This window comes from Micromys minutus (genome assembly GCF_963924665.1).
Source record: "Micromys minutus genome assembly, chromosome: 13".
Taxonomy (NCBI): Eukaryota; Metazoa; Chordata; class Mammalia; order Rodentia; family Muridae; genus Micromys; species Micromys minutus.
Window position 1 is genome coordinate 8,120,806 of NC_137982.1, and position 23,223 is coordinate 8,144,028.

General features: G+C 49.2%; 1 protein-coding gene across 6 annotated transcripts in view; it reads left to right on the forward strand.

Annotated features, from left to right (window-relative positions):
• Positions 1 to 23,223, forward strand: part of PRRC2B (proline rich coiled-coil 2B) — a 77,907-nt gene that overhangs the window by 24,475 nt on the left and 30,209 nt on the right. For all 6 annotated transcript variants that reach the window (XM_080927243.1, XM_080927246.1, XM_080927244.1 and 3 more), the window contains exons 2-11: positions 5,129 to 5,297; positions 5,799 to 5,976; positions 8,007 to 8,109; positions 9,826 to 9,898; positions 13,664 to 13,807; positions 15,952 to 16,193; positions 16,553 to 16,674; positions 16,967 to 17,106; positions 20,628 to 20,718; positions 22,196 to 22,388. In XM_080927243.1, coding sequence (XP_080783369.1) covers positions 5,183 to 5,297; positions 5,799 to 5,976; positions 8,007 to 8,109; positions 9,826 to 9,898; positions 13,664 to 13,807; positions 15,952 to 16,193; positions 16,553 to 16,674; positions 16,967 to 17,106; positions 20,628 to 20,718; positions 22,196 to 22,388 — 1,401 coding nt within the window. In that variant the 5' untranslated portion in view covers positions 5,129 to 5,182. The remainder of the gene's footprint in view (positions 1 to 5,128; positions 5,298 to 5,798; positions 5,977 to 8,006; positions 8,110 to 9,825; positions 9,899 to 13,663; positions 13,808 to 15,951; positions 16,194 to 16,552; positions 16,675 to 16,966; positions 17,107 to 20,627; positions 20,719 to 22,195; positions 22,389 to 23,223) is intronic.

Genomic DNA, 23,223 nt, shown 5'->3' on the forward strand with positions numbered 1-23,223 from the left:
CAGTACCAGATCAAAGATGTGGACACAGAGATGGCTCTGATCACAAGGCACTTGCTGTCAAGCCTGAAGACCCAGGTTTAGCCCGTGGATCCCACTTGACAGCAGGAGAGAATGGAGTCTTCTAAAGGTAGAGGCAGGTGGATCTCTGCGAGTTCAAACCATCCTGGTCTACAGAGTGAATTCCAGGACAGCCAGAGGAAAAAAAAATGCTTTAGAATCAAACCAGATATACTCGCACAAGAATGACTGCAAAAGGCTGTGCCCCCTTCTCACCAATACCCATTTTGTTTAAGTTCTTTTCCTTTTTTGAAAATAGGTCTCATCGCGCAGCTAAGTTTTTAATTAATAATTCATCTCAGTTTAAGCTAATGCTGCTAAGTCTGGTGCTACCCAATGTGTGGGTGCAGAGCACCCTCACTGCTCACTGTGGTCAGGGGCCACGGGAACATGGCTGCTGTTTAGTGTGTGTCCCTGGACCAAGCTGACTGTGAGGCAGGACTGTGCTCAGGTTGTCCTCGAGTTAGCACGAGCATGTGATTGCTTCTGTTTTTGCGGTAATTTACCATGTGTATTAAGTGGCTTGAAACACAGGTCTCTTCTGCTTCAGATGTTTAGACCCCTGAGCTGCGTGCGGCCTCCATGCGGCCTCCCGGGGCTAAAGCCAGGCTGCCAGCAGGGCTGCTGTGTGCTGAAGGCTCTGGGGAAGAATCCCTTTCCTTGGGGCCTGCCTCCTGCGGCTCACTGGGCTTTGTCTTTCCAACTGCCTCCACTCTCCCACCTCTGACTGACAGTTATAAGACCCTCATGACTCCAGTGGGCATCTTACACTGTGCAAGCTGGTTTGCCATCCCAGGACGGTAGTTTAATCACATCTACAGCATTCCTTTGCTGGTGGGCTCTGGGAGTGAGGACTCTTGTTCTTGGTCTAGGGACCTTGTGACACTGAACAGACCCCACCCACAGTCCCTGTTTGTAAATCCATCTTGCTGCCTCTGGACAGGTCTCCACTCCACCCTACCCTTGGCATTTAAATTTCTTTGAAACAAATATTCAAAAAAAAAAAAAAAACAATCTATTTTAGGCTTGATGATACACAGATAGGTTATTGACTATGCCTGTGGTTTAGGTTGGAAGGTGCCCTGTAAAGCATGGTACAGGAACCATCACATGGTGAGCATCCAAAAGCTTGCATTCAAGGTAAGGCATATGTGCACATTCTAGTCTTTTTTGTAACAGTCTTTGTTTTTATTTTAAAAAGATTTATTTATTTCATGTATGTGGGTACACTGTAGCTGTCTTCAGACACACCAGAAGAGGGCATCAGATCCCATTACAGATGGTTGTGAGCCACCATGTGGTTGCTGGGATTTGAACTCAGGACATCTAGAACAGTCAATGTTCCCAACCGATGAGCCATCTCTCCAGCCCTAGTATTAGCTTTTTATGTGTGTGTGTGACTGCAGGACTTTGTGTGCACTGTATGTGTGCAGGTGCCCCTGGGGGCTAGAAAATGGTGGGTGCTGGGAACTGAGCGTGGTCATCTGCAAGAGCAGTAAGCACGCTTAACCTCCTCGGCTATCACCCCAAGTGTTTTGTGTTTGTTCTATTTTTGGTTTTTCTGTTTGTTTTTGTTTTATTCTTTTTGTAGCCCTGGCTGTCCTGGAACTTCCTTTGCTGATCAGGCTAACCCTTAAGTCCATTCCTGTTTCAGCCTCTGCATTCTGGGGCTTATAGCATGCACCTCCGGGATGCCTGTTGGAGCTGGGTCTTTTTTTTTTTTTTTTTTTGGCTATTTTACTGGGTTCTTAACTTCCTTCTTTCCCTTCCAGCGCCACCAATACCAGGTAGGAGAAAAAGGTTAGAGAGGAAAAGGGGCATAGACCTCTTACAGGCAACAAAATAGACTTCCTGCTGACTAGGGGCATTGGGTTCCTTGGGGCAGGTCAGTCTTTGTCATCAGGATATCTCCAGCTTCTCATCTCTTTTGCTAATGACCACTTGACAAACACCAGCAGCGCAGCAGCAGCCTTCACCACAAACCCTTCGGCTCTCTCATTTATACACTCTCCCGAGCTCCCAGAATTAAACCATCTGTAGCTTGCAAAGATTGTGCCCGTAGTTAGGGGGCACGGAGAAACTGAAGCAGCTCCACAAAAGCATATTCACATAATACAGCTGGGCTTTAAAAGACACCAGGACCCCCACTCTAGACACCTGGCTGCTGAGGACACCTGCCAAGGCCTCTTCTATTTTAGATTACTGGTTTGAGTTGGCACCAGTGTGTACGACCCAATCCTAACCCAGTTTATAAGGAAATGAACTTTTTGAGGCTTTTATTTTTTATGTGTCTGAGTATTTAGCTTGTGTGTTTGTCTGTGTACTGTATGTGTGTGCTTGGTGTTGGTGGAGTCAGAAAGGGGTATTTATTGGGTTCCCCTGGAACTGGTTGCAGCTGGTTTGAGCAGTCATGTGCTGGGATTAAAACCTGGGTCCTCTAGAAGAGCAGTCAGTGATCGTGATCACTGAGCCACTCCAACCCTTACATCTTTATTTTTGGCAAGGCAGTTGTCTCTTTTTCTGGAATGTGGTCTGACATCTTCGCATGTGTGTGCAGTGTGCATTGGTTAGTCTGGGTGGCTAGCAGACCCTTCGTTGCCTGATGATTGGCAGGACCAGTCCATACATTCTACCTGCTGTTTTGAAGAACTCCATTAATTGTTGTCCACCCTGACCTTCCTGTTCTACTCTTGACTATTCAGGCTTAACTCCTCCACCCAGCAATCCCTCCCCCTCTCCTGCCCTTTGACCCTCCCCTCCTCCCAGCTTCTGGTAGGTACTGCTTTTCTGTCTGCTTCTTGGAGACAACGTTTTAAAATCTTGACGTGTTTGTTTACACATGCATTGTGTGTAAAATCGAGGAGGACATCTTGGGAGCTCATTCTTCCGGGTGATAGAACTCAGGTTGTCAGTTGTTGGGTATGACACTATCTCACCTCCTTGTGACTCACCACATGTGGAGCATGTCTTTTGGTACCTGGATCTCTACACTTAACACAATCTCCACTTCTGTTTGTGATGCTGAAGATGTTCGCTTTGTGTTTGTTTGTTTTCTTTTTTATGGCTAAGTAATATTCTATGTCCACTTCTGTTCATCTGCCCAGCCACCCTGGTTGGCTGATGTGCTTTGGCTGCAAACATGGCGCTACCGCTGTGTTTTCACATGCAGTCCTCAGTGTCTGCATTGGCTCTCAGCAGCAGTGCAGGAGCACTCACATTGCCACCTGTGACTTGAAGACCCTCCACACTCTGCCTTGGTGCTTTTAGCTCATGGCAACTGTTACTTCTTTGCACCATCTCCAACATTTGTATTTTTTTTCCTTACTTTTTGGTGACTACCAATTGTGACTGGGGTGAGATGGGGGTCTCTCGACCATTGTGGAAAATTTTGAGTCAACATGTACTTGAAGCTCTGTGAAGTGGCCCAAATCCAGGCCTAGTCCAGCCTGGGGGAAAATGGTCTTAGTGGAGCAGACTGTACTCATCCACAGAGGCTTAGGAGGGGAGATCGGATCTGTGGGTCAGCCCCTCATGGTCCTGGGTGCTCATTGCTCCTAAGGCTCAATGATCCGGGGCTGGGCATGGAGCTGAGGGTTCTCGCTGATCTTGGGCCAGTGAGCACTGGAAGGTTTCGGCCTTGTGCTGAAGTTCTCCAGGGCTCCGTAGTTCTCTGCATGCTTGGGCTTGGCCATGACCGGGTCTGATACTCCTTGTACTGAGTATGTTGCTTTCAGACAGCCTCCACCACAGCTGTGGGCTAGCATTTGAATGAGGAAGGGAATTACTATACAGCCAGGCTCTGACTATGTTGAGGGCTGTCTTTCCGTGGGGGGAGAGTGTCAAGATGGCCAGAGGTACTCATGTGAATACTAACTTTCCATTTGAATTTTTAAAAGATGTATGTGTTTATTTTATGTATATGACCATACTGTCCTTGACACACCAGAAGAGGGCATCAGATCCAATTACAGATGGTTGTGAGTCACCATGTGGCTGCTGGGAATTGAACTCAGGACCTCTGCTGAGCCATCTCTCCAGCCCTCCATGTGTATTTTTAAGTTAAGATTAATATATTTTGCGCGCGCACGGTTTACAAATGCCATGCAGAAAACAACTCCCGGGGGTCATGGTCATTTCTGTTCTGTCACTGTGGGTCCTGGGCACTGAACTCAGGCTTTTGGGCTTGTTCAGTAAATGCCTTTATTGAACTAAGCTGTATCTGCACCTCCCACGTGCATTTCTCCTCCTCCCCCTTCTCCCTCTCTCCCCCTTCTCCCTCTCTCCCCCTTCTCCCTCTCTCCCTCTCTCCTTCTCTCCCTCTTTCCCTTTGCACAGGCTTTAAGTTCAGCATTTCTAGTCTGACTAGAGTAGGAAGGTAATGAAGGTTGGTTTTGGTTTGTTTCATTGAGCACAGAGCTCACTGATGGTTGACAGCACTTAGTGTTGGGATGGATGGATGGGTGAGGGAATGAGCAGACAAGGAGAGTGCTGGTAGACCTACTGAAAGGGTTGAAGCTTTCAGTCTCTTAGAGGTTTTGTCTTAGCGGAGGGAGGTGCTGCCAGTTTCTCACAGCCACCCTGCTCTGTTGCATGGCTGCCGTTCTCCAGGTGCTGACTCTACCTGGCTGAATCTGTCCTTGACTCCCGGGTCACTTGGGTGCATTCCCTTGCTGGGGTGTGCTTCTCCTGATGGCATCTGTGGCTCAGGTGGGCTGTGTACCTCTTAGGCTAACTTGCTGCCTTTGGTAAGAGCTGGAGGTCATAAGTGTTGTTTCATCTTAAAGAGTTGTCCTTAATTTGGAGAGTGACCGAGTGAGTGTGTCAAGATTATTTACAGTGTGGCACAGCAGCAGTCTCCAGCTTGTCTCACTAGAAAGTCTTGTAGTGTGGGATAGCCCAGGCTATCTGCAGAGCCGGCCACCTGGATCGAGCGCATGTGATAAATGCTGAGGGCATTTACCTTGGGTTGTCCATGGCTGTCTTTACATCTTCAGGATGTCTTCCGTTCCTGAAGGATTTGCTGCTCTGAATTGTCCAATCGGTGACTGACCTCCTCTTTTCCATTTCAAAGGCAAATCGGAGCGGTGCCGAGAAAAATTTCCTTACTAGATGACATTTCATCGCAATGTCCGATCGTTTGGGGCAAATAACCCAGGGCAAGGATGGGAAAAGCAAGTACTCGACTCTCAGCCTGTTTGACAAGTATAAAGGGAGGTCAGTAGGCACGGTCAGATCCTCAGGTAAGGCCCTGCCGAAGGCCCCTCTTACATTTGCTTTCTTTTCTTGTAAGATGACCATGCTCGGCCAGGCACTTGTGTCCCCAGAGGCCAGTCAATGTGGGCAGGCAGTGGAGTGACACAGCCTTACCCCTCTTAGTTTCCTGGGTCTGACTTTGGAACAAGTTCCTATAGGATTTGTTGCCACCCACAAGGTCTTCCTGGGGGTTGTTGGGGCACAGCCAGGACCATGTCATGGTGCAGGGGTGGTCACTGTGGGCTGAGCTTCCTGGGCCTGACTCCTTCCTGGCAAGAGCTCCTCCAGCTGCCTCCTGCCAAGGTAGAGTGTGCAGATCCCAGCAGCCTTCTGTCTCTAGTCTGGGGGAGGAGCTGGCAGAGGCTGCAGGGACTACCGGGCACTTGTCTTAGCTTGGCTTTGTTTTTCTCCTTAGTCTGAGCAGTAGTGTGTATTTTGGCCTCTCTCCTGTGAGGTGTGTGCTCTCTCCCATGTACTTTTCCTTGCAGTTATTCCTAGACATGGCTTACAGAGTCTTGGGAAAGTTGCCACAGCCCGGCGTATGCCACCGCCTGCAAACCTGCCAAGCCTGAAGTCTGAAAACAAAGGAAACGACCCCAACATCGTGATAGTTCCCAAGGACGGGACAGGATGGGCCAACAAGCAGGACCAGCAAGACCCAAAGAGGTAAGCCACAGGCGGGGGATTACTGGAAGAGGGGTGAAGGACAGGAGGGGAGTGATGGGAGGGTGGGGCTGGGCTATCAATGCCCCTGTACCTTCTCTGTGGGACGAAGGTGTGGCCTTGCAGAGGGAGAGCTGGGAGTAAGGAATATGGATGGGCTTCTGTGATTCTGCACTCTGTCTTTGTTTGGCTGGGCCTTTGAGCTGATTAGTAAGGAGCATTTCTTTGGATAACCGTATTCCCCAAGGGAACGTGTATAGTGATTGAGACCTGTCCCCAGAGAACCACTAGGTTGTGGCAAGGGCCCTTTGTGCTCCATGTTAAGAGAATGTATCTTGGCAGCTACGCCTTAGGAGACCGAAGTCCTGAGCCTTGTGTCGCTAGAGAGACAGCAGGCACTCGGCTGCACAAGCTCCTCAGATGATGAGCCTTCTGTGCTCTCTACGTCTCTGTGTATGTCGGGGAGGAAGCTGTGTCCTGGGAGGGGCTCCAGAGGCAGAAGCCTCCTGTTGGAGCTTGCTACTGGTCCTGGGCTATTCAAACAGTTTGCAGCCAGGGATAGTGGTGCGCACCTTTAACCCCAGCACTCAGGAGGCAGAAACAGCATATCTCTGTAAGTTTGAGGCCAGCCTGGTCTGCATAGTGAGTTCCAGGCTAGCCAGGCCTACATGGCGAGACAGTGTCTCAAACAAAAATAGTTTGTGAGGGGTGATGTGGATTGGGGGGTACATCACAACCGTCGGGGTTGTTGGCCCTACTTGCTGTTTCCAGTAAGGTCATTTGTGGGTTGCTAGGTCTTCTGAACCTGCGGGCTCCACATGCAAGGAGAAATAGTCCGTAGCTCCAGGGGTGGCCACCCTGGCCGGCACTGTGGAGCACCCGTGGGATAATAGCCTGACCCAGAGGGCACACACATGTCAGCTGTTGTCATCGTTCTTTTGAACGGCACCCACCAGCTCTGTGGTAAAAAAAAAAAAAATGTGTCACCGCTCAGCGGGAATGCAGGAGCTCTGTTGCTAAAGACTGAAGAGAGAAGAGGTACTTAGTGCACCCTCCTCTTTGGTTGGTCTCCTAGCAGTGGCAGGGGCAGTGCCGGATACCTGGGGAAGGCCTCCTGCAGGGAGGGAGCAGTTGAGGAGGCTCCCATTGCCCTGGCCTGGTCTCCTTGGGGACTTGGAGCCTAGATTTGGGATACAGAGGTGCCACTAGTTAGTCATTTTTGTGACCAGTGAGTGGCTGGGTTAGATTAGCAGTGTCTGCAGAGTTAGGCTATCAGCTGAGCCCCTGGCGATGGCTGTCAAGTGCAAGGCTCTGCTCCACACAACCCTTCCTGTTGTCCTCTCAGACAATGGGCACACACTGCAGCCTGTGGAGGTAGTTGGTGATAGGCTGGTCTGACGGCTTCTGACTGGGTCACTTTCAGAGACCTGTGCCTGTGTGTATCGAAAGTGTTTGCTGCAGTTCTGTCTGTAATGGGGAAGAAAGAGGAGCAGGAACTAATTAACTTATGGCTTGTCCAAGTGTGGCTAGTCAGCATTAAAGGAAGCATGCATATATATAAAAAGTTCTAATGGACCAGAAGAAGAGACTGTGAATTATATGCATGGGGCTATCTTGTGTTAAAAATATTATATGAACATATGTATACGGAAATCTGTGGGAATCGAAGCTTATGTGGGGGGGGTGAGATGGTAATGTGTTATTTATATTTATAAAGTTATTTTTATTGTGTGCAGGCATGTGTTGAGGCAAGATAGAAGTCTGTCAGTTGTCAAAGCATTTGATCTGAGTTGGTGGAAAGGAGCTCTGGCCCTCATAGCCATGACTCAGTTTCCCCATTGACAGATCTTCTATTGCTTCCTTCAAGCTCATGACAACTGTCAGAAGCAAGCAGCAGACCTGCCCCATACCCTAGGCGGAATCATCGAGTCAGCCTAGGACTTGGGTCACCATTTCTTTACTGTCACTGTTGAGGTAGGCATATGCCCTGTGTGGAGCCTGATCCTACTGTGTGTGCATCCTGCCTTTTCTAGTTCCAGTGTGACGGCCTCTCAGCCGCCGGAGTCGCAGCCGCAGCCGGGTTTGCAGAAATCTGTCTCCAATTTGCAGAAACCGACACAGTCTATCAGTCAGGAGGTAGGTGCTGGGTTCTCATCCTGACATCCCCAGGCAGGACAGGTGGTGCTATTTGGCAAATGACGGGTTCTTGGCCTGGGTAAAGCTTGGGCTGAACACAGGCTAGCTCATGTGCTCTGTGGACACCAGTCCTGAGAGCACAGGAAGTGTCAGGCTGCAGAAACACCCCATTGTCTGGTATGTTCAAAAGCACAGCTAGCTGCTCTGACACACCAGCCTCTTTTTTTCCTTTTTTTCTCTTTTTTTCTTTGTGAGACAAGGTCTTACTATGTCAACCAGGCTAGCATTAAGTTCATAGCAATCTGCTTGCCTTTGCCTTGCTTTGGCTGGGATTAAAGATAAGTGTCACCATGCCTACTAACTCTTACCAGGCATCTTGACAACTTGATTCTCGATTCCCCTGGGTACACAGCTGTCATCTGCTGTGACTGGAAGAGTGTGTGTTTGGGAGCCTTTGGCTTCTTCAGGACACCTTCCTCTATACCGCTGACACCCCAATGTACATCAGATTCTATGTATACTGACCGCAGTTGCTTGGACTTATGACATCATACCGTGGTGTTGACTTCCTATTTCCCAGATTTAAAGCTAAGTGGGATAACAGCCCTGGTGTTTCAGATTTAACTACGCAGAACCAAGCTTGGCAAGCACACTTGTGCCCTGACCCTGGCTCTGGAACCTGGGTCGGGTCCTTGGCAACCACTGTAAGGAGGGCATGGGCTTTGCCAGTTTGGCCAATGGAGGAAGAAGACTGCCCCACATGGCTCATTTCATCTAGCAGTCAAGTCTTCTTAGCGGCCCTGGGATTTTCTTGCTTACTTGAGGGGAAAGGAAGAGGGACACCCCATGTCTTGTGTGGACTTTTAGAGGGTTTTGACAGAGATAGAAATCACTAGCAGCATTGCCACTCCTCAGTGTCCTGGTGAGGACTGTGTCACCCTGAGGCTCTAGACACAGTGGCATGTGTAGGGGGAGAATGGTGGCAGCCTTGCTGCCCCTCTGCTCACACGGTAGTGGGCATCTCTGTGGTCCATCCGGAGACATCTGCAGGCTTGCCACAGAAGCCAGCAAAGAAGCCCTTGTTGTCTGTTTGGGGTTAGGCAGATAGAGCAGACATCTTCTGCATGAGGGATAGGTCTAGGCCCCACATGGGTTGCTAGCCTTGTGAACTTTCATCAGAGGCTGCCTGTAGGGCCAAGGTCAAGACAGGCGAGTGTGGGTGAGCAGAAGAGGAAGGCCTCTTTGGAGTACTGTGGTGACCAGCACTTGTTTCAGAATAGTGTGCATTAATTTTCCTGGGTGTGTTTCACACTCATCAGTGGCCCAGATTTGGGACGTGCTGAAATCAGGGTTGGAGTTTTGTCTCTAAAGCGAGACAACACAACTCTGTATGGGTACGAGACAACCTGGCAGTGTTTGCAGAGTCTGCATCGGGTGGGCATGGCCGTGAGTCCTCAGCGCTTGCTCATCAGCCATGCTACTCTGGTCCCTAAGCTCCTGACTCTGGCTGGGCCTGCTACACTGAGAGCCCTGAAAATGGCCATTTGTCCTCTGCATGAGGCTCGAGTCTAAATGCAACTCTTAATCCACCCTCCCTTCTGCTTGTGGTGCTGGGGATAGTCCCTGGGCCCGAGCATGCCGGGCCAGTGCTGCACCACATTCCAAGGCACAGCAGGTTGGCTGAGCTGGCTCTTCTTGTTTTCTTCCTTTTCTTAGAACACAAATTCAGTGCCAGGTGGACCAAAGTCATGGGCACAGCTGAGTGGAAAGCCAGTCGGACACGAAGGTGGTAAGTGGGTGCAGATGGTTTGGATGGGGTGGGTGGGCAGGAGGGATCCGTCCTTTCCCTGACTGGTCCAGTTAGATGTGGGATCCAAAAGCTGTGGAATCTTCCACAAAGGGCTAGTGTTGGTATTTGGTATCCTTTGTGAGTGGAGCTGGCTGCCAATTCTGTGATTCTTGGCCTCACTTGAGGTTAGTTTTGGTTACTGGAAGGGTTCTTCTTAAGCTGGGCCAATGAACCCCAACACTGGCTCTGACGGTCTTCAGTCAGCTGCACTGCTGGGGAGTAGTCACTGCCAGGGTCACGTTGCCGTGCAACTGCTTCCCCTTCACTGGCCTGGCACTAGCCCCAGCTCCAGGCGTGAGTCCTGAGGAAGCCAGTATTGCGACGGAGCAGTCACAGCAGACATTCACCTGTCTTGGCAGGATCCGGTGGGGTTGGTTATTGTTAGTGTCCTGACTGGCAGGAAGGTCTTTAAAGGCCAGTCCACTGTGGAAACGGGTGAAGGGCTAGCATGCTGCGGGACGCAGTGTTCAGAGCATTTCCAGTGGCTCAGGTAAGGGTGACTGGGTGGAGTGATGTAGACGATGTAGACGATGGCAAGTCTCTGTGGCCCTGGAGGTGAGGCTAGTGTCTTCAGGTAGGTTGTTTGTTTGTTTTAAGATTTATTTATTTTTGTGTGTATGGATGTTCCATCTGCATAGATCTGTCTGCATACCAGAAGAGGTCATCTAATCCTTTGAGACTACAGTTACAGATGGTTGTGAGCCGACATATGGTGCTGGGAATTGAACTCAGGACCTCTTAAGGAGCAGACAGTGTTCTTAACCATTGAGTCAACTCTCTAGTCCCAGCAGGTGGTTTTGAGAGCACCATGAATTTAGAAGACTACATGAAGTCTTCTGGGTTTTCCACATTCTGGTGTATTTCTGTTCTGATGCACAGTGAAGACCCAGCTCTGTAGCTCTGCGTGTGAGGGAGAGTGACGGGGTGCCTGCTACGGCGCCTGGGTGGAGGTTGCTCTTGCTGTGAGGAGACAGCCCTGGCAGTACCTTCCCACTCCAGTTGTCCCTGCTTTGCCACACTTGACGTGCAGTGGACATTGATGGCCAGCACAGAGGCCATGTCTCTCTCCAGATCCGTAGTGACAGAGAGGAAAGAAAGCCCAGGCTGTGCTGCAAGTTAGTGCCCAGCGTCTCCTGGGACACTGTGGGTAGTCACGGTGTGCATGGCTTCACTCCGAAGAGGTGGCTCAACCGCACACCTCACAGCACTTTACTGGTGGGCAGCAGGGAGGGCAGGCCACTGAGGTCTTCAGAAAGGCGCTGTCAGCTGAGGTCTGACGGTCTCTGCTCTTTGTGGTGAAGGTTAAGTGGGGTGTGTGTATGTGTGTGCGTGTGCGTGCGCATACCTGTTTCCATACTCATGTGGGCATTCCATGATGCATGTAGTCATGTAGTGTGTGTGCATATGTGTTCATGTGAAGGTCAGAGAAGGTTTTGCGTGTCGTCTCATAAGTGGTACACCTCATTTTTTGAGACAGGTTCTTTGGCTTGAAGCTCATTGTCTTAAATTAATTTCTATTGCTGTGACAAACACCATGACCAAAAGCAGCTAGGAGAGGAAAGGGTTTGTTTCAGCTCACAGCCTAACATGAGTGAAGTCTGTACAGGAGCTCTGGACTGGGCCCTAGCTGGAGGCAGGAGTGGAAGTCAAAGGAATGCTGCTTCCTGGCTTACTCCTCTGGTCTTCAGTTTGCTTTTTATATGTGATATACCCAGGGGTAGCACTGCCTCCTGTTGGCTGGGTCCCATACATCAATCAGTAACCAAGAAAATGCCCCACAGCCATGTCTACAATCTTATGGAGGCATTTTATAATTAAGACTTCCTCGTCTGATTATAGATATATGCCATGGTGCCTGGTACCGACTTTTTCTAAAACTGTGTGTGTGTGTATGTGTGAGTGTTTTTGCTTGCCTCGCACGCAGGTGCATGGGTACCACAGTGCACATATGTGACTGTCAGAGGACAGCTTCCATAAGTCAGTTCTCACCTACCCCTTTCTTAAAGTGGGGTTTTATTTCTTGCCTTTGCATCCCATGCTGGCTCAGAAGTTTCTGGATCATTCTGTCTGCCTTCTAAGGAGTGCTGGAATTACAGATCCCTGCCATTTCTTCTAGCTTTTACATAGACGATCATAACTATTTCATCAGGCATGCCTTGCAAGTGCAGGGCAGAGATGAGAGGTGTGTGCCCCTCCCCCGTGTGTGGCTGGTTGATTACCTTGCTGTCACGTGGTAGATTGCCAAAGTGGAGAAGTGCTGAGATCTTAGGGATACTAGTGTGCTGGCATGAGGTTGAGTTACCTGTCATAGTTTTGTTTTTTGTTGCTGTGATAAAAGGAAAGAAAAGAGAATTTATTTAATTTACAATTTCATTATGGTCTGTCATCGTTGGGAAGTGGAAGTGAAGATGCCAGGCATTAAAGCCACATCACAGTTAAAAGTGGGGAGCAATGAATGAATGAATGAATGAATGAATGAGCGTATGAGTGAATGCATGCATGCTCATGTTCAACTTGGTTTCCACTCTTAAACAGTCCATGACCCCATGCCTAGGGAATGGTGCTACCCCCAGTGGGTAGGAGTTCCCACCCAATTAACATTATCAAAATTATGCCCCACAGACATCCCCATTAGCCAACATGATTCATACAGTCCTTCCTTGAGACCCCTTCCCCAGGTGATTGTAGAGCAATGGCTCTCACCTTCCTAATGCTTTGATTTTTTTTTTTTTTAAAGACAGTTCCTCATGTAGTGATTCTCCCAATCATAAAATTATTTTCATTGCTACTTTATAACTGTGACTTTGCTTCTGTTATGAATTGTGATATAAATAACTGCTGTGACCCCGTAAAAGGGTTGCTCACCTCTGGAAGGTTGAAAGCCACTGTTCTAGAGTGTCAGGTTGACAGCTAACACCAACCACTTACCTTTTCTCAGTTTTGCCCATGGAGGGTGAGTTTGGTTGATGCCATCACTTGGCTGTTCTCACGCAGCCTTCTCAGTGAGTGTGGGGGCAAGCAGGCCACTGTCTGCCACTGCTGCAGTGGCCTGACCATTTCCCCGTGCACACTGGTTTCAGTCTGCAGGTGCCTACGCATTGTACTGAAAACCTAGGGGTATGGCTTGACCGTACCTCGAGCAGATTGGCACAGTGGGACAATGGTGTGGTCCCTCCATTCAGTCCTGTGGTACTCAGCATGGGCTGCATAGCTGAGAGAGGACCAGTTCCCACCATGGACCTTAAAAGGCCAATCTCTGTCCATCCAGGAAGTGATGGGATTTGTATGTCAGGAGTGGAGTTAAAATAGGCCTGCTCCTTCCAACGGGGTTGTAGTTGAGCAGTGAGTTACAGCCGATGAGAGAAATGGTCTTGGGGTTACACCAGGACCACACTTGGCTTTGCAGGACTGGAGAAGGTTGAAAGGTGAGCCTCAGAACTCACAGGCCACAGCCTTGTGGGGTGTCATTTGCTACCTCTCATGAAGCCTGTACAAGTACCAGGTGACTCCTAGGGGTGGAAAGGCACATGTGCTGGTGCAGAGGTGACATCCTGCACCCTCATCCTGTGCAGGCACCTGCCAGCTCTTGGGGACAGCTAAGGGAGTCATTATCACTGCCTGCAGCCACGCCAGGCTGCAGGGGGCTAGGGAAGCAGTGGGAACTGTCTCACTTGCTCCCCGTGTCTTCTCTGCCTCTTTCAACAGGTTTAAGGGGCTCAAGCCGACTGTTATCCTTCTCTCCCGAGGAATTTCCGACGCTGAAAGCAGCTGGAGGGCAGGACAAGGCTGGCAAAGAAAAGGGCGCCTTAGATCTGTCGTATGGGCCAGGACCAAGCCTCCGCCCTCAGAGTGAGTGGAGGGCAGCTCTGTCCTTAGCTCAGCGCTGGGCACCAGACCCTTTGCTTTTTACACTTCTAGGTGTCCCGTAGCTGCTTGGGCGTAGGTGTCAGAGCATGGAAGCAGGTAGCTGCTTGACATGTTTGTCCTGGCCGCCTCTGGCCTGTTTCTCACCTCTGGCTCTCGTCCTTGCTGAGCCATGTCTTACCACGTGTCCATTGATCATCTGTCATTACTTCCACTAAGCTAGCTTTTGCTTCATGGATACATACAGGCTGCAGCTAACTTGATCAAGTCCCTGGTCCAATAGCCTGTTCCCATGCCCTCCCTATGCTGACTGTGACCAGGAGCTTGTCACAGTCTGGCTTCCACCCTTCCCCAGCCATATCAGAATTGTCCAGATAGATCCTGCGGAGCTGGCACTGTTGCGCCCTCTGGTGCCAGGGGTCAGGACAGGCCTGTTGTGGGTACTTTGCCAGCAGGCCTTTGGTATGGGTTCTCCTGTTTAAGAACTGGGTTTTCTGTCTGGCCTGACCAAGGAAGCCGAACTCCTTTCAGCTCTAGAAACTCAATGATCTTTTGTCTGTCTGTATTGTTGGGTCCCAAGGCCTCTCCTGCTGGAAGACAAGTCAGAGGCACTGTCCTGAAGCCCAGTGACCCCCGTGCCACTCTGGCAAAACAGCAACTTTGCTGAATGTGCACAATGCTGAATGGGTAGACAGTGTTAGGGGAGAGCTGCTTTCACTGAGGTCGGTCACCCCATGGGGCTAAAGTGTGAAACACAACCAGCTTCTAGACAGTTCCCTCTGAGAAGATGAGAAGCAGATGGCCTAAGGGGTGACCGTGGCTTCCCAAGATTGTGGCAGAGTATGAACGGTCTGGCTGCCCAGCCCTCATGCTGGCTTCTTTTCTCTTGGTGATAGCGAGCGCTGGGTCCTTCCCTGTTTCAGCACCAGAAGTGGCTGAGGGGAGTCTGGCCCACAGTCCTGGTAGATTCGGTGGGGCCACATAAGTTAACCTGCAGTAACTGAGTTCAGAGAAACGCTGAGAACTACCGCACGCTGTGGAAGCATGCACGTTCACACCACTGATATGTTTCTTCTTTTATACATTAATCTTAAGGGCTGGAGAGATGGCTCAGTGGTTAAGAGCATTCACTGCTCTTCCAGAGGTCCTGAGTTCAATTCCCAGCAACCACATGGTGGCCCAAAACCATCTATAATGGGATTCAATGCCTTCTGGTGTGTCTGAAGACAGCTACAGCGTACTTTATAAATAAAAAATGAAAAATTTAAAAAAAGTAAATTAATCTTAAGTAGGCATAAGAAGAGTCAGTCTGGCCAAGCATGGTGGCTCTTGCCTTTAATCCCAGCACTTAGGAGGCAGAGGCAGATGGATCTTTGAGTTTGAGGCCAGCCTGGCCTACAGAGAGCTCTAAGCCAGCCAGGGATATAGAGTGAGACCTTCTCAGAAAAGAAAAACCAGGCTGGGTGTGTCTGTGAGTGGGCCCAAGAAGCTCAGTCTCAGGGGCAGACAGCTGTCAGAGCTTTGCGTATTTTGTGTGTGTTTATCAGGTGGGGACACCCCCTGTAGCACGCAGGGGCAGGGACCTGTGGGCATTGCTCCCATTTGCCAAAGCAGTCATGGGGATCAAATTTGGGTTGGCAGCTGCCCACAGAGATATGTTACCAGCTCCATCCTCAGATTTTTACCTGTGAACTGAGTGTGTGTTTTGTTCTGTGTGTGTACCAGTCCGTGATTTAAACAGAGGCTCCTTGGGCAGTGGTTTAAATGTGAGCCCATGTCAAGAGTCACGCTGGCCTTGATGGGTAGGGCAGTGTTGGCTGAAGGAGTGAGTCAGGCTGTCCTGATGTCCTCACATTCTACCCTCTGGGTGGTCTCAGCCACAGGAACCCAGTTGTGTTTCCTCTTGTGTCCCTCTGAAGAGGAACTCACTTTCTTCTCAGGCATATATCCAGTACCCCTTAAGAAATTCTACCTTCCTGCTCCCCACTTGCCCTGACAACACTTGGGTTTCTTTTTCTGTTTTCATTGTGATTAGGGGTATTTTTAAGAACGGGTAGTGTCCCTTGCCCCTTAGAACCTTACAAATCTCCCTCCCCTTTCCTCTCCTCTTTTGTCTTTCCACTTTACAGATGTGACAAGCTGGAGGGAGGGCGGTGGGCGAAACATCATTTCTGCCACGTCTCTGAGCACCTCCCCAACAGAGCTGGGCAGCAGGAACTCCACTGGGGGAGATGGAGCCCCCTCCTCGGCATGCACCAGCGATTCTAAGGACCCCTCTCTCCGCCCGGCTCAGCCCAGCCGCAAAGGGGCCTCACAGTTCATGGGACATGTTTACCAGCCGCCCACATACCATGACATGCTTCCAGCTTTTGTAAGTCTTTAGAGCATCCTGTCCCATAATCGGATGCTCCTGTTCACCACTCAGCCCGAGCTCTCTCTCTGTGGCCTGCAGCAGGGTCCTGCTCCCTCTGGCTGTTCCAGGTCCACTGCCTCTGCTTCTGTCCCTGTTGTTCAGATGCCATTGTAGCTTTGCTTTAGAAAAAGAAAGGACATGTATTCTTGGCCTTATTGAACCCAAGCCAGACGGGGTGCTGTGATTCATTAGAAAGCCCACCATCCACTCTTTCCTGTTCCCCTCACCCCTCTTTTCCACTTTCCCAAATGAATTCTCATTTAACATGTAATTGGGACCATTGTTACAAAATCTTACTCATTGGTCCTGTATTTCAGATGTGTTCACCACAGTCATCAGAGAACCAGAGTACGGTGGAACGAAGCTCTTTCCCCCTTCCTCAGCTCCGCCTGGAACCTCGTGTTCCTTTCAGACAGTTCCAGATGAATGACCAAGATGGGTAAGGCTGTGACCCTGTGGTCATGTGTGTCGGGGGTGAGACAACTCATGCATGAGCGCTTTGTGCTCTGGAGACCGTGGGCTGGGTGGCAGGGCTGTGGTGGGGCCGGCAGTGAGCAGGGCACTCTGATGGAACTGAACCCTAGCTAGAACCTCATTGCACATCTTTTCTAAGGAAGTAGCTCGGTTATTCACTCAGACACCGCACTGTGCAAGGTGGAACTCGGTTTTGGAAAGTGACCGTTTCCGCCAGTAGGTTGACATGAGCCCACCATTTTTGTCTGTCTCATCAGGAAAGAAAGGCCAGGTGTGGCACGGCCTGTGCGCCCACTGAGGCAGCTGGTGGAGCGGGCACCACGGCCTACCATCATCAACGCAGAAAATCTGAAGGGCCTGGATGATCTGGACACTGATGCAGATGACGGCTGGGCAGGTGAGTGGTCAGAGACACAGCAGCCCTTGTATGCAGCCGGGCCACAGGGCACTCCCTGAATGGGGCTCTGCTCTTAGTTGTAAAGCTGTGGGAGATCGTGATGCTATGTTTTTAGAAGAACTTTCTGGAATTGCAGTCATTTACCAATATGCCTGTCTAGAAATCATTCCATGCTGAGGATTAAGCCCACATATGCAAGACTGTGTGCTTACACAGCCCCAAGGAGCTCCCCTTCTCTTAAAGTTCTTTTTAATATAATATTAAATATAATATAAATAAATAAATTTATTTATATCCTTGGTAAATGTGTGTATGCACATGGGCTTGCATGCCTGCGTCCTGGCACACATGTGATCAGGGGCTGTCTTATGGGAGTTGATTCTCTTTCCGATATCTGTCCTGGGGTCCAACTCAGGTCATCAGCCTTGCGGATAGACACTCCACCCTCTGAGTTATTTTACTGGACCCTGTCCTGCTGCTTTTGAGGCAAGGTCTTGGTCTGTAACCCAGACTGATCTTGACCTCTGTGTCTTGCTCCAACCTTCTAAACTCTAGGATTGCACCTATATGGTTCCGTGTGTGTGTGTGTGTGTGTGTGTGTGTGTGTGTGTGTGTGTTGTTCAGAGCACTGGCTGTTCTGCAGGAGCTCATAACCATCTGTAATTCAAAGGAGCTGATACCTCTTCCGCCTCATCAGATGGACAGAATTAAACATTAAAAAACAAAACCAAAAATCCAATAACAAACAACCTAACCCAGTGTGGTGGAGCACGCCTTTAATACCAGACTCAAGAGGCAGAGGTGGGCAGATCTCTATGAGTTTGAGGCCAGCCTGGTCTGCATGTGAGATCCTATCTCAATAAAAATAAAAGTTAAAAGAAAAAAAAAAAAAAAAACAGAAGCAAAGATAGAGGTCAGGTTAGACCCCTGGCTGGAAAGATAGCGCACTGGTTTAGAACACCCACGGCTCTTGCGGAGGACCTGGTTTTAAGTCCTGCAGCCACAGCAGATAGCTCACAATTACCAGTAACTCCAGTTCCTAGGTCAGAAGTTCACTACCCCCTTGGACACCTGCATGCATGTGCTACAGATAAATTTATGCAGGCACACACACATACATAATAAATAATTAAAAAGAAAGAAATTACATTATTTAGTAGGCTGGAGAGGTGGCTCAGTGGTTAAGAGCATGTCCGGTTGCAGAAGACCCACCTGGGATCCCCCTTCTGGCTCACATGAGGCACCGGTCTACACATGACATTCACTTACATGAGTAAAAATAAAACACAGTTCACTGTTTGCACCCGATTCAGATGTTCTTTGCCTTCCTTGGCAGTAGTGATGTTCCCTGGTGTCCAATGGTCTGTTGCCTTTGCTGTTGGCTCATCCATGGTTCCCACTTACTAAGACTTCCTCCTGAGTTGGTTTGGTACCTTTGCCAAACTTCAATCAACCATGTAAATTTTGCCTGTTTGTGGATGACATTATTTCCATGGATCTGTTTGTCCAGCTGTGCAAATTAAGGTATATCTTAAACTCAGAGGGTATGTTTTCCCCTTGAGTCTTTGTACTTTTGAGTCCTCAAGTTCTTTGCAGATTTGTGCACATTTGTACTTGGCCCTGGCAGTATTTACAGAGCCTGCTTCTATGTCAGACTTAGCTGCTCAGTTTTGACTCTTGAGTTCCAGGATTCTGGTGAATCTCTTTGCTAGATCTTCTTTCTTATCAATGTTCTATAGTTGTCAATGGAGAGCATCCTGTTTTACTTTAAAGATTTATTTAAGTGTATGTGTGTCTATATGCACATGAGTGCAGATGCCCTTTGAGGCCAGGAGGGGGCGCCAGATCCCTTGAAGCTGTAATTAGAGTTCCTAGACTCCAAACTTAAGTTCTTTGCAAGAGTTATACATAATCTCAACTGCTGAGCAGTGTCTCGTGTTTTCTGAAATTTTTATTCATGGCTTGTTCAGCATGTACCAGGGACATGGATTGAGGGCCTATTTGCCTGGCATGCAGAAGGCACTGTGTTTCATCCCCTCCACCATACCAGTGGGCTGTGGTGGCAAGTGGATGGGACTTTGACTACACAGCAAGTTCAAGGCCCACCTGTGACTTATGACAGCGTCTCCTAAGCAAATAAATACTGACAATAGTTTTTCAGGTACTTTATGTTTTAGATATTATTATAAGTATATTTTTTCTAATCATTTCGAAGATTTTTTAAACATACCAGCTGGATTTTTCACTGGACTTTGAACAAGCCTACCAGTCTTACTGTATTTTTATTGACCTAGACTTTTCTATAGGAACTCTCATGTCACCTGTAAATGAAGATACTTTGGTTTTATGAGGTTGGAGAGCAAATCCAGGACCTTTCTCACTAAATTATATCTCTCTGCTCCTTTACAAAATGTTTCATGAGCCTGGTATGGGGGCACATGCCTTTAATCCCGGTGTGCAGGAGGTGGATCTAGTCTGGTCTACACAGAGAGTTCCAGGTCAGCTAGGTCCACATAGTGAGACTCTGTTCCAAAAAGCAGACAGACATAAATTGTTTTACATTAATTAGATAATAAATTTTAGGATTACTGTTTTTGTGGTGTTGGGGAAGGAGCCCGGGGCTTCAGGCATGCTCAGCAAGTGCTTCAGTGTGAGACACACTCCCAGCTGTCTTTTCTGTCAGTTTTTATGCCTTTTGCTTGTTTTATGGTGTGGTGTTTCTAGGGTCGTGCTAGGCACACTGACTCTCAGGGTGGGGACATTCCCTTCTGGTTCTAGTTTGCTGAACATTTTGGGTTTTGTTCTGTAAGTCTCACTGGGTAAGCGGGTCGACCCTGGGCATGTTTTCATAGGACTTGCCTTCTTTGTCTTGACAACATGCGTTAGTAACTGTTTCCATATAAAATGTCTTCATTTTTTATGTGCTTAGATTCAGTTTGCTAATGTCTTTCTAACACTGCAGACATCTGTGTTTGTGAAGGTCTTTACTTTTATCTTTGGTGTGTGTGCACGAGCGTGTGCATGTGCAGGTCTCCCCAGTCACCCGCATTCATATTTACAACCCAGTGGCATTGGGTGCTAGATGGACCCACCACATTTTGTCCGTCAGTTATAGACACTTCCTGCCTGTGCTAGTCGGGGTGTGGGGCATGGGTCACTAGCCGTCTCTCTGACAGAGTGTCTGTGTTGTAGAGGTAGACCCTGTCCGTTTTCCCTTGTTTTGCCTTGGATTACAGTTTCAGGTTTGCTGTGGTGGTGCATGTCTGTAAATCCAGCACCCCGAAGCACTCACAACTGTGAGTTAGGGGGCCACATAGGGAGGGTGTCTTTATTGTTCTCTTGATTTAACACCTGTCTGTGGGAGGGTTGGTGTCCAGTTCATCGAGTTTTCCCTAGGACCCTGTCAGGAGTTGCAGCCTCTTGCCTCAGGTGGGACACCACAGCTGGGATTTCAGTGACCGTGATGCACGAGACACCGTCCTTACGTTTTCTCACTTTCCTGGGTCTTTTTGCCATTTCAGGCCTCCACGAAGAAGTGGACTATTCTGAGAAACTGAAGTTCAGTGATGATGAAGATGAGGAGGAAGTTGTGAAGGATGGCCGGTCAAAGTGGTGAGTCCCCTGACTCCAATTCCTCGTGTGGGGCTGTCAGCTCCACACAGGCAGTGCTGCTGCTTGGTGGTCACGTGCTAGGAGCAGTTCTTGGTTTCCATAGCAGCAGGAACAAGGTCTGCTCAAGACAGCATGTAGAAACTAGTCAGCATGCATCCACGCTTGACTGTCTGGTCCTTTGCCTTGGTCCTTAAATCGCTGCATGTGATTTTTCACTGATTGTTGTGTGTGTGGCACCCTGAAAAGCTTTTGTGGGATACCACTGAAGGCTCATCTTCGTTACTCCATGAACTCTCAGAGGCTGCGCCCTCTACAGCAGTGCACTGGGACAGTACGGGGCAGGTGTGAGCACACCAGATTGCCCGAGTTCACTCAGGTGTGAGCACACCAGATTGCCTGCATTCACTCAGGTGTGAGCAAATACCTGACTTCATCCCACCTCTCTGGGATCATTTCCATTGGACTAATTTTACTTAATGCCCTTTGGAAAATACAACAGCCCTTAGGGTTTTTTAATTTTATTTTTATTGTTTTAAAATTGTGTGTGTGTGTGTGTGTGTGTGTGTGTGTGTGTGTGTGCGCGCGCGCGCGCGCGCGAGCGTGCATGCGTGCATGCACATGCTAAGGTAGCAGGCATGTGGTTAGCTCTCCTGCTCCAGTCTTTGCTGTTGACTGCCTTCTTGACACCTGTGCATGCGTGGCCATGATTGTGTTTAGTTGTACATCTTTGCTCTGTCCAGCACGCCCTCTCTCTGTCTTCACAGCAGCCCGGAGGGTGGGGGACCTGCTTCCATTTCTACACTGGTGGGCCTCCTATATTCACTGTGATGGTCGTTTAGTGTCTGCCTGTTGCTCCTTTGTAGAGCAGCAACTGGGCTCCTGCGCTAAGGGTTCCTGGGGGCACTGCTGTAGCTCTGCCTTGCTGACCTGTGGCAACAGCTCCTTTATTCTCTCTGAGGCTCAGTTCCTGCTCTTTTAAGATTTTTATAAACTTTTATTTTATGGGTATTTTGCCTGCAAATATGTCTGTACATCACATGCATACACATATGTTTATGGAGATAGAAGAGGATGTTAGATTCCCTGAAACTGGAGTTAAAAACAGTTGTGAGCTACTGTGTGGTTGCTGGAAATTGAACGTAGGTCCTCTGCAAAAGCAGCCAATGCTCTTAACCACAGAGCCAGCTCTCCAACCCCAATTCCCAGCTCTTTAGATGCGAGTGAGTCAGCCTTGTCTTTGCCATGGAGGGTGGGGGATGAGTTCCATGTTTCCCGGGGCTTTATGACAGATGGTGACGTGGGAAACACTGGGCCTGGAGCTTGGCAGTTCACATACAAAGGACGTGAGTGCAGTGTTGAAGGAAATTAGTCTATCAAGTGGTGTGATACCTGTTTTCAAAATTCCCAGAGCCTCCTGACCAGTGGGGTCGACAGGCCTGACTGTCTGGGGAAACTTAACAGTTGCCATTTGTCCTAGGAACAACTGGGACCCAAGGCGGCAGCGGGCATTGTCATTGAGCTCTGCAGACAGCACTGATGCCAAGCGCACTCAGGAGGAAGGAAAAGACTGGGGTGGAGCAGCAGGTGTGTCTCGTGTTGTCCGAAAGGTGCCAGAGCCTCAGCCGCCTTCCAGGAAGCTTCATAGCTGGGCCTCGGGCCCCGACTACCAGGTACTTTGGCCCCAGGGTCTATGCCTGCGGCCCTGGTATAAACATGGGCACTTAGTGAAAACATGCGCTCTCCCTCTGTCCCTCCTTAGTCCCCCCTCCCCCCACACCAAACATAAATGCACACAGACACAGACACACACCAATCCACTGAGCATTTCTGAAGGCAATGGGGCCTCCAGCCACTGTCACAAGAGCTTTTACTATGTTGATATAAGTGGTTGGTTTTCCAGAAAATGTGGGTCATGTTTCTGTCCCTTTTTTCCCTTTTTAAATTTAATTTTATTTTCTCAGTGGTGTATGTTGCATGTCATGGTGCCCATGTGGAGGTCATAGGACAACTTGGTGAAGTTGGTTTTCTTCTTCCATCCTTATGTGATTTCCAGGCATCAGACTTATATTGTCACACTTCAAGGCAAATGTTCCTGTACTGTGTACCTAGCCCTCCCTTATTTGAAATGAAAGTTGATATGAAGACTAGCTGGACATGGTAACACGCCTTTAGTCCCAATACTCAGGAGGCAGAGGCAGGTGGATCTCTGTGAGTTCAAGACCAGCCTGGTCTGATACAGTGATTTCAGGCCAGCCAAGATTGCACCTTGAAGCCCTGTCATCCCCTTCCCATCTCCCCACAAAATCAGTTTCTTGGCCGACTGAGGAGTGCACCACCTGTTTGTCCAGGTTCTCACTGCAGGCCATGCTAGTATCTCCTTCCTGTTCAGACTGAGGTGTTGGAAACGTGTGTTACTGCTTCACCGGGACGCATACACAGGCTGCGATCCTGCTGAAGCCCGCTATGCATGATGTCATCTGCGAATCACTTGGCACCTTGCCCATT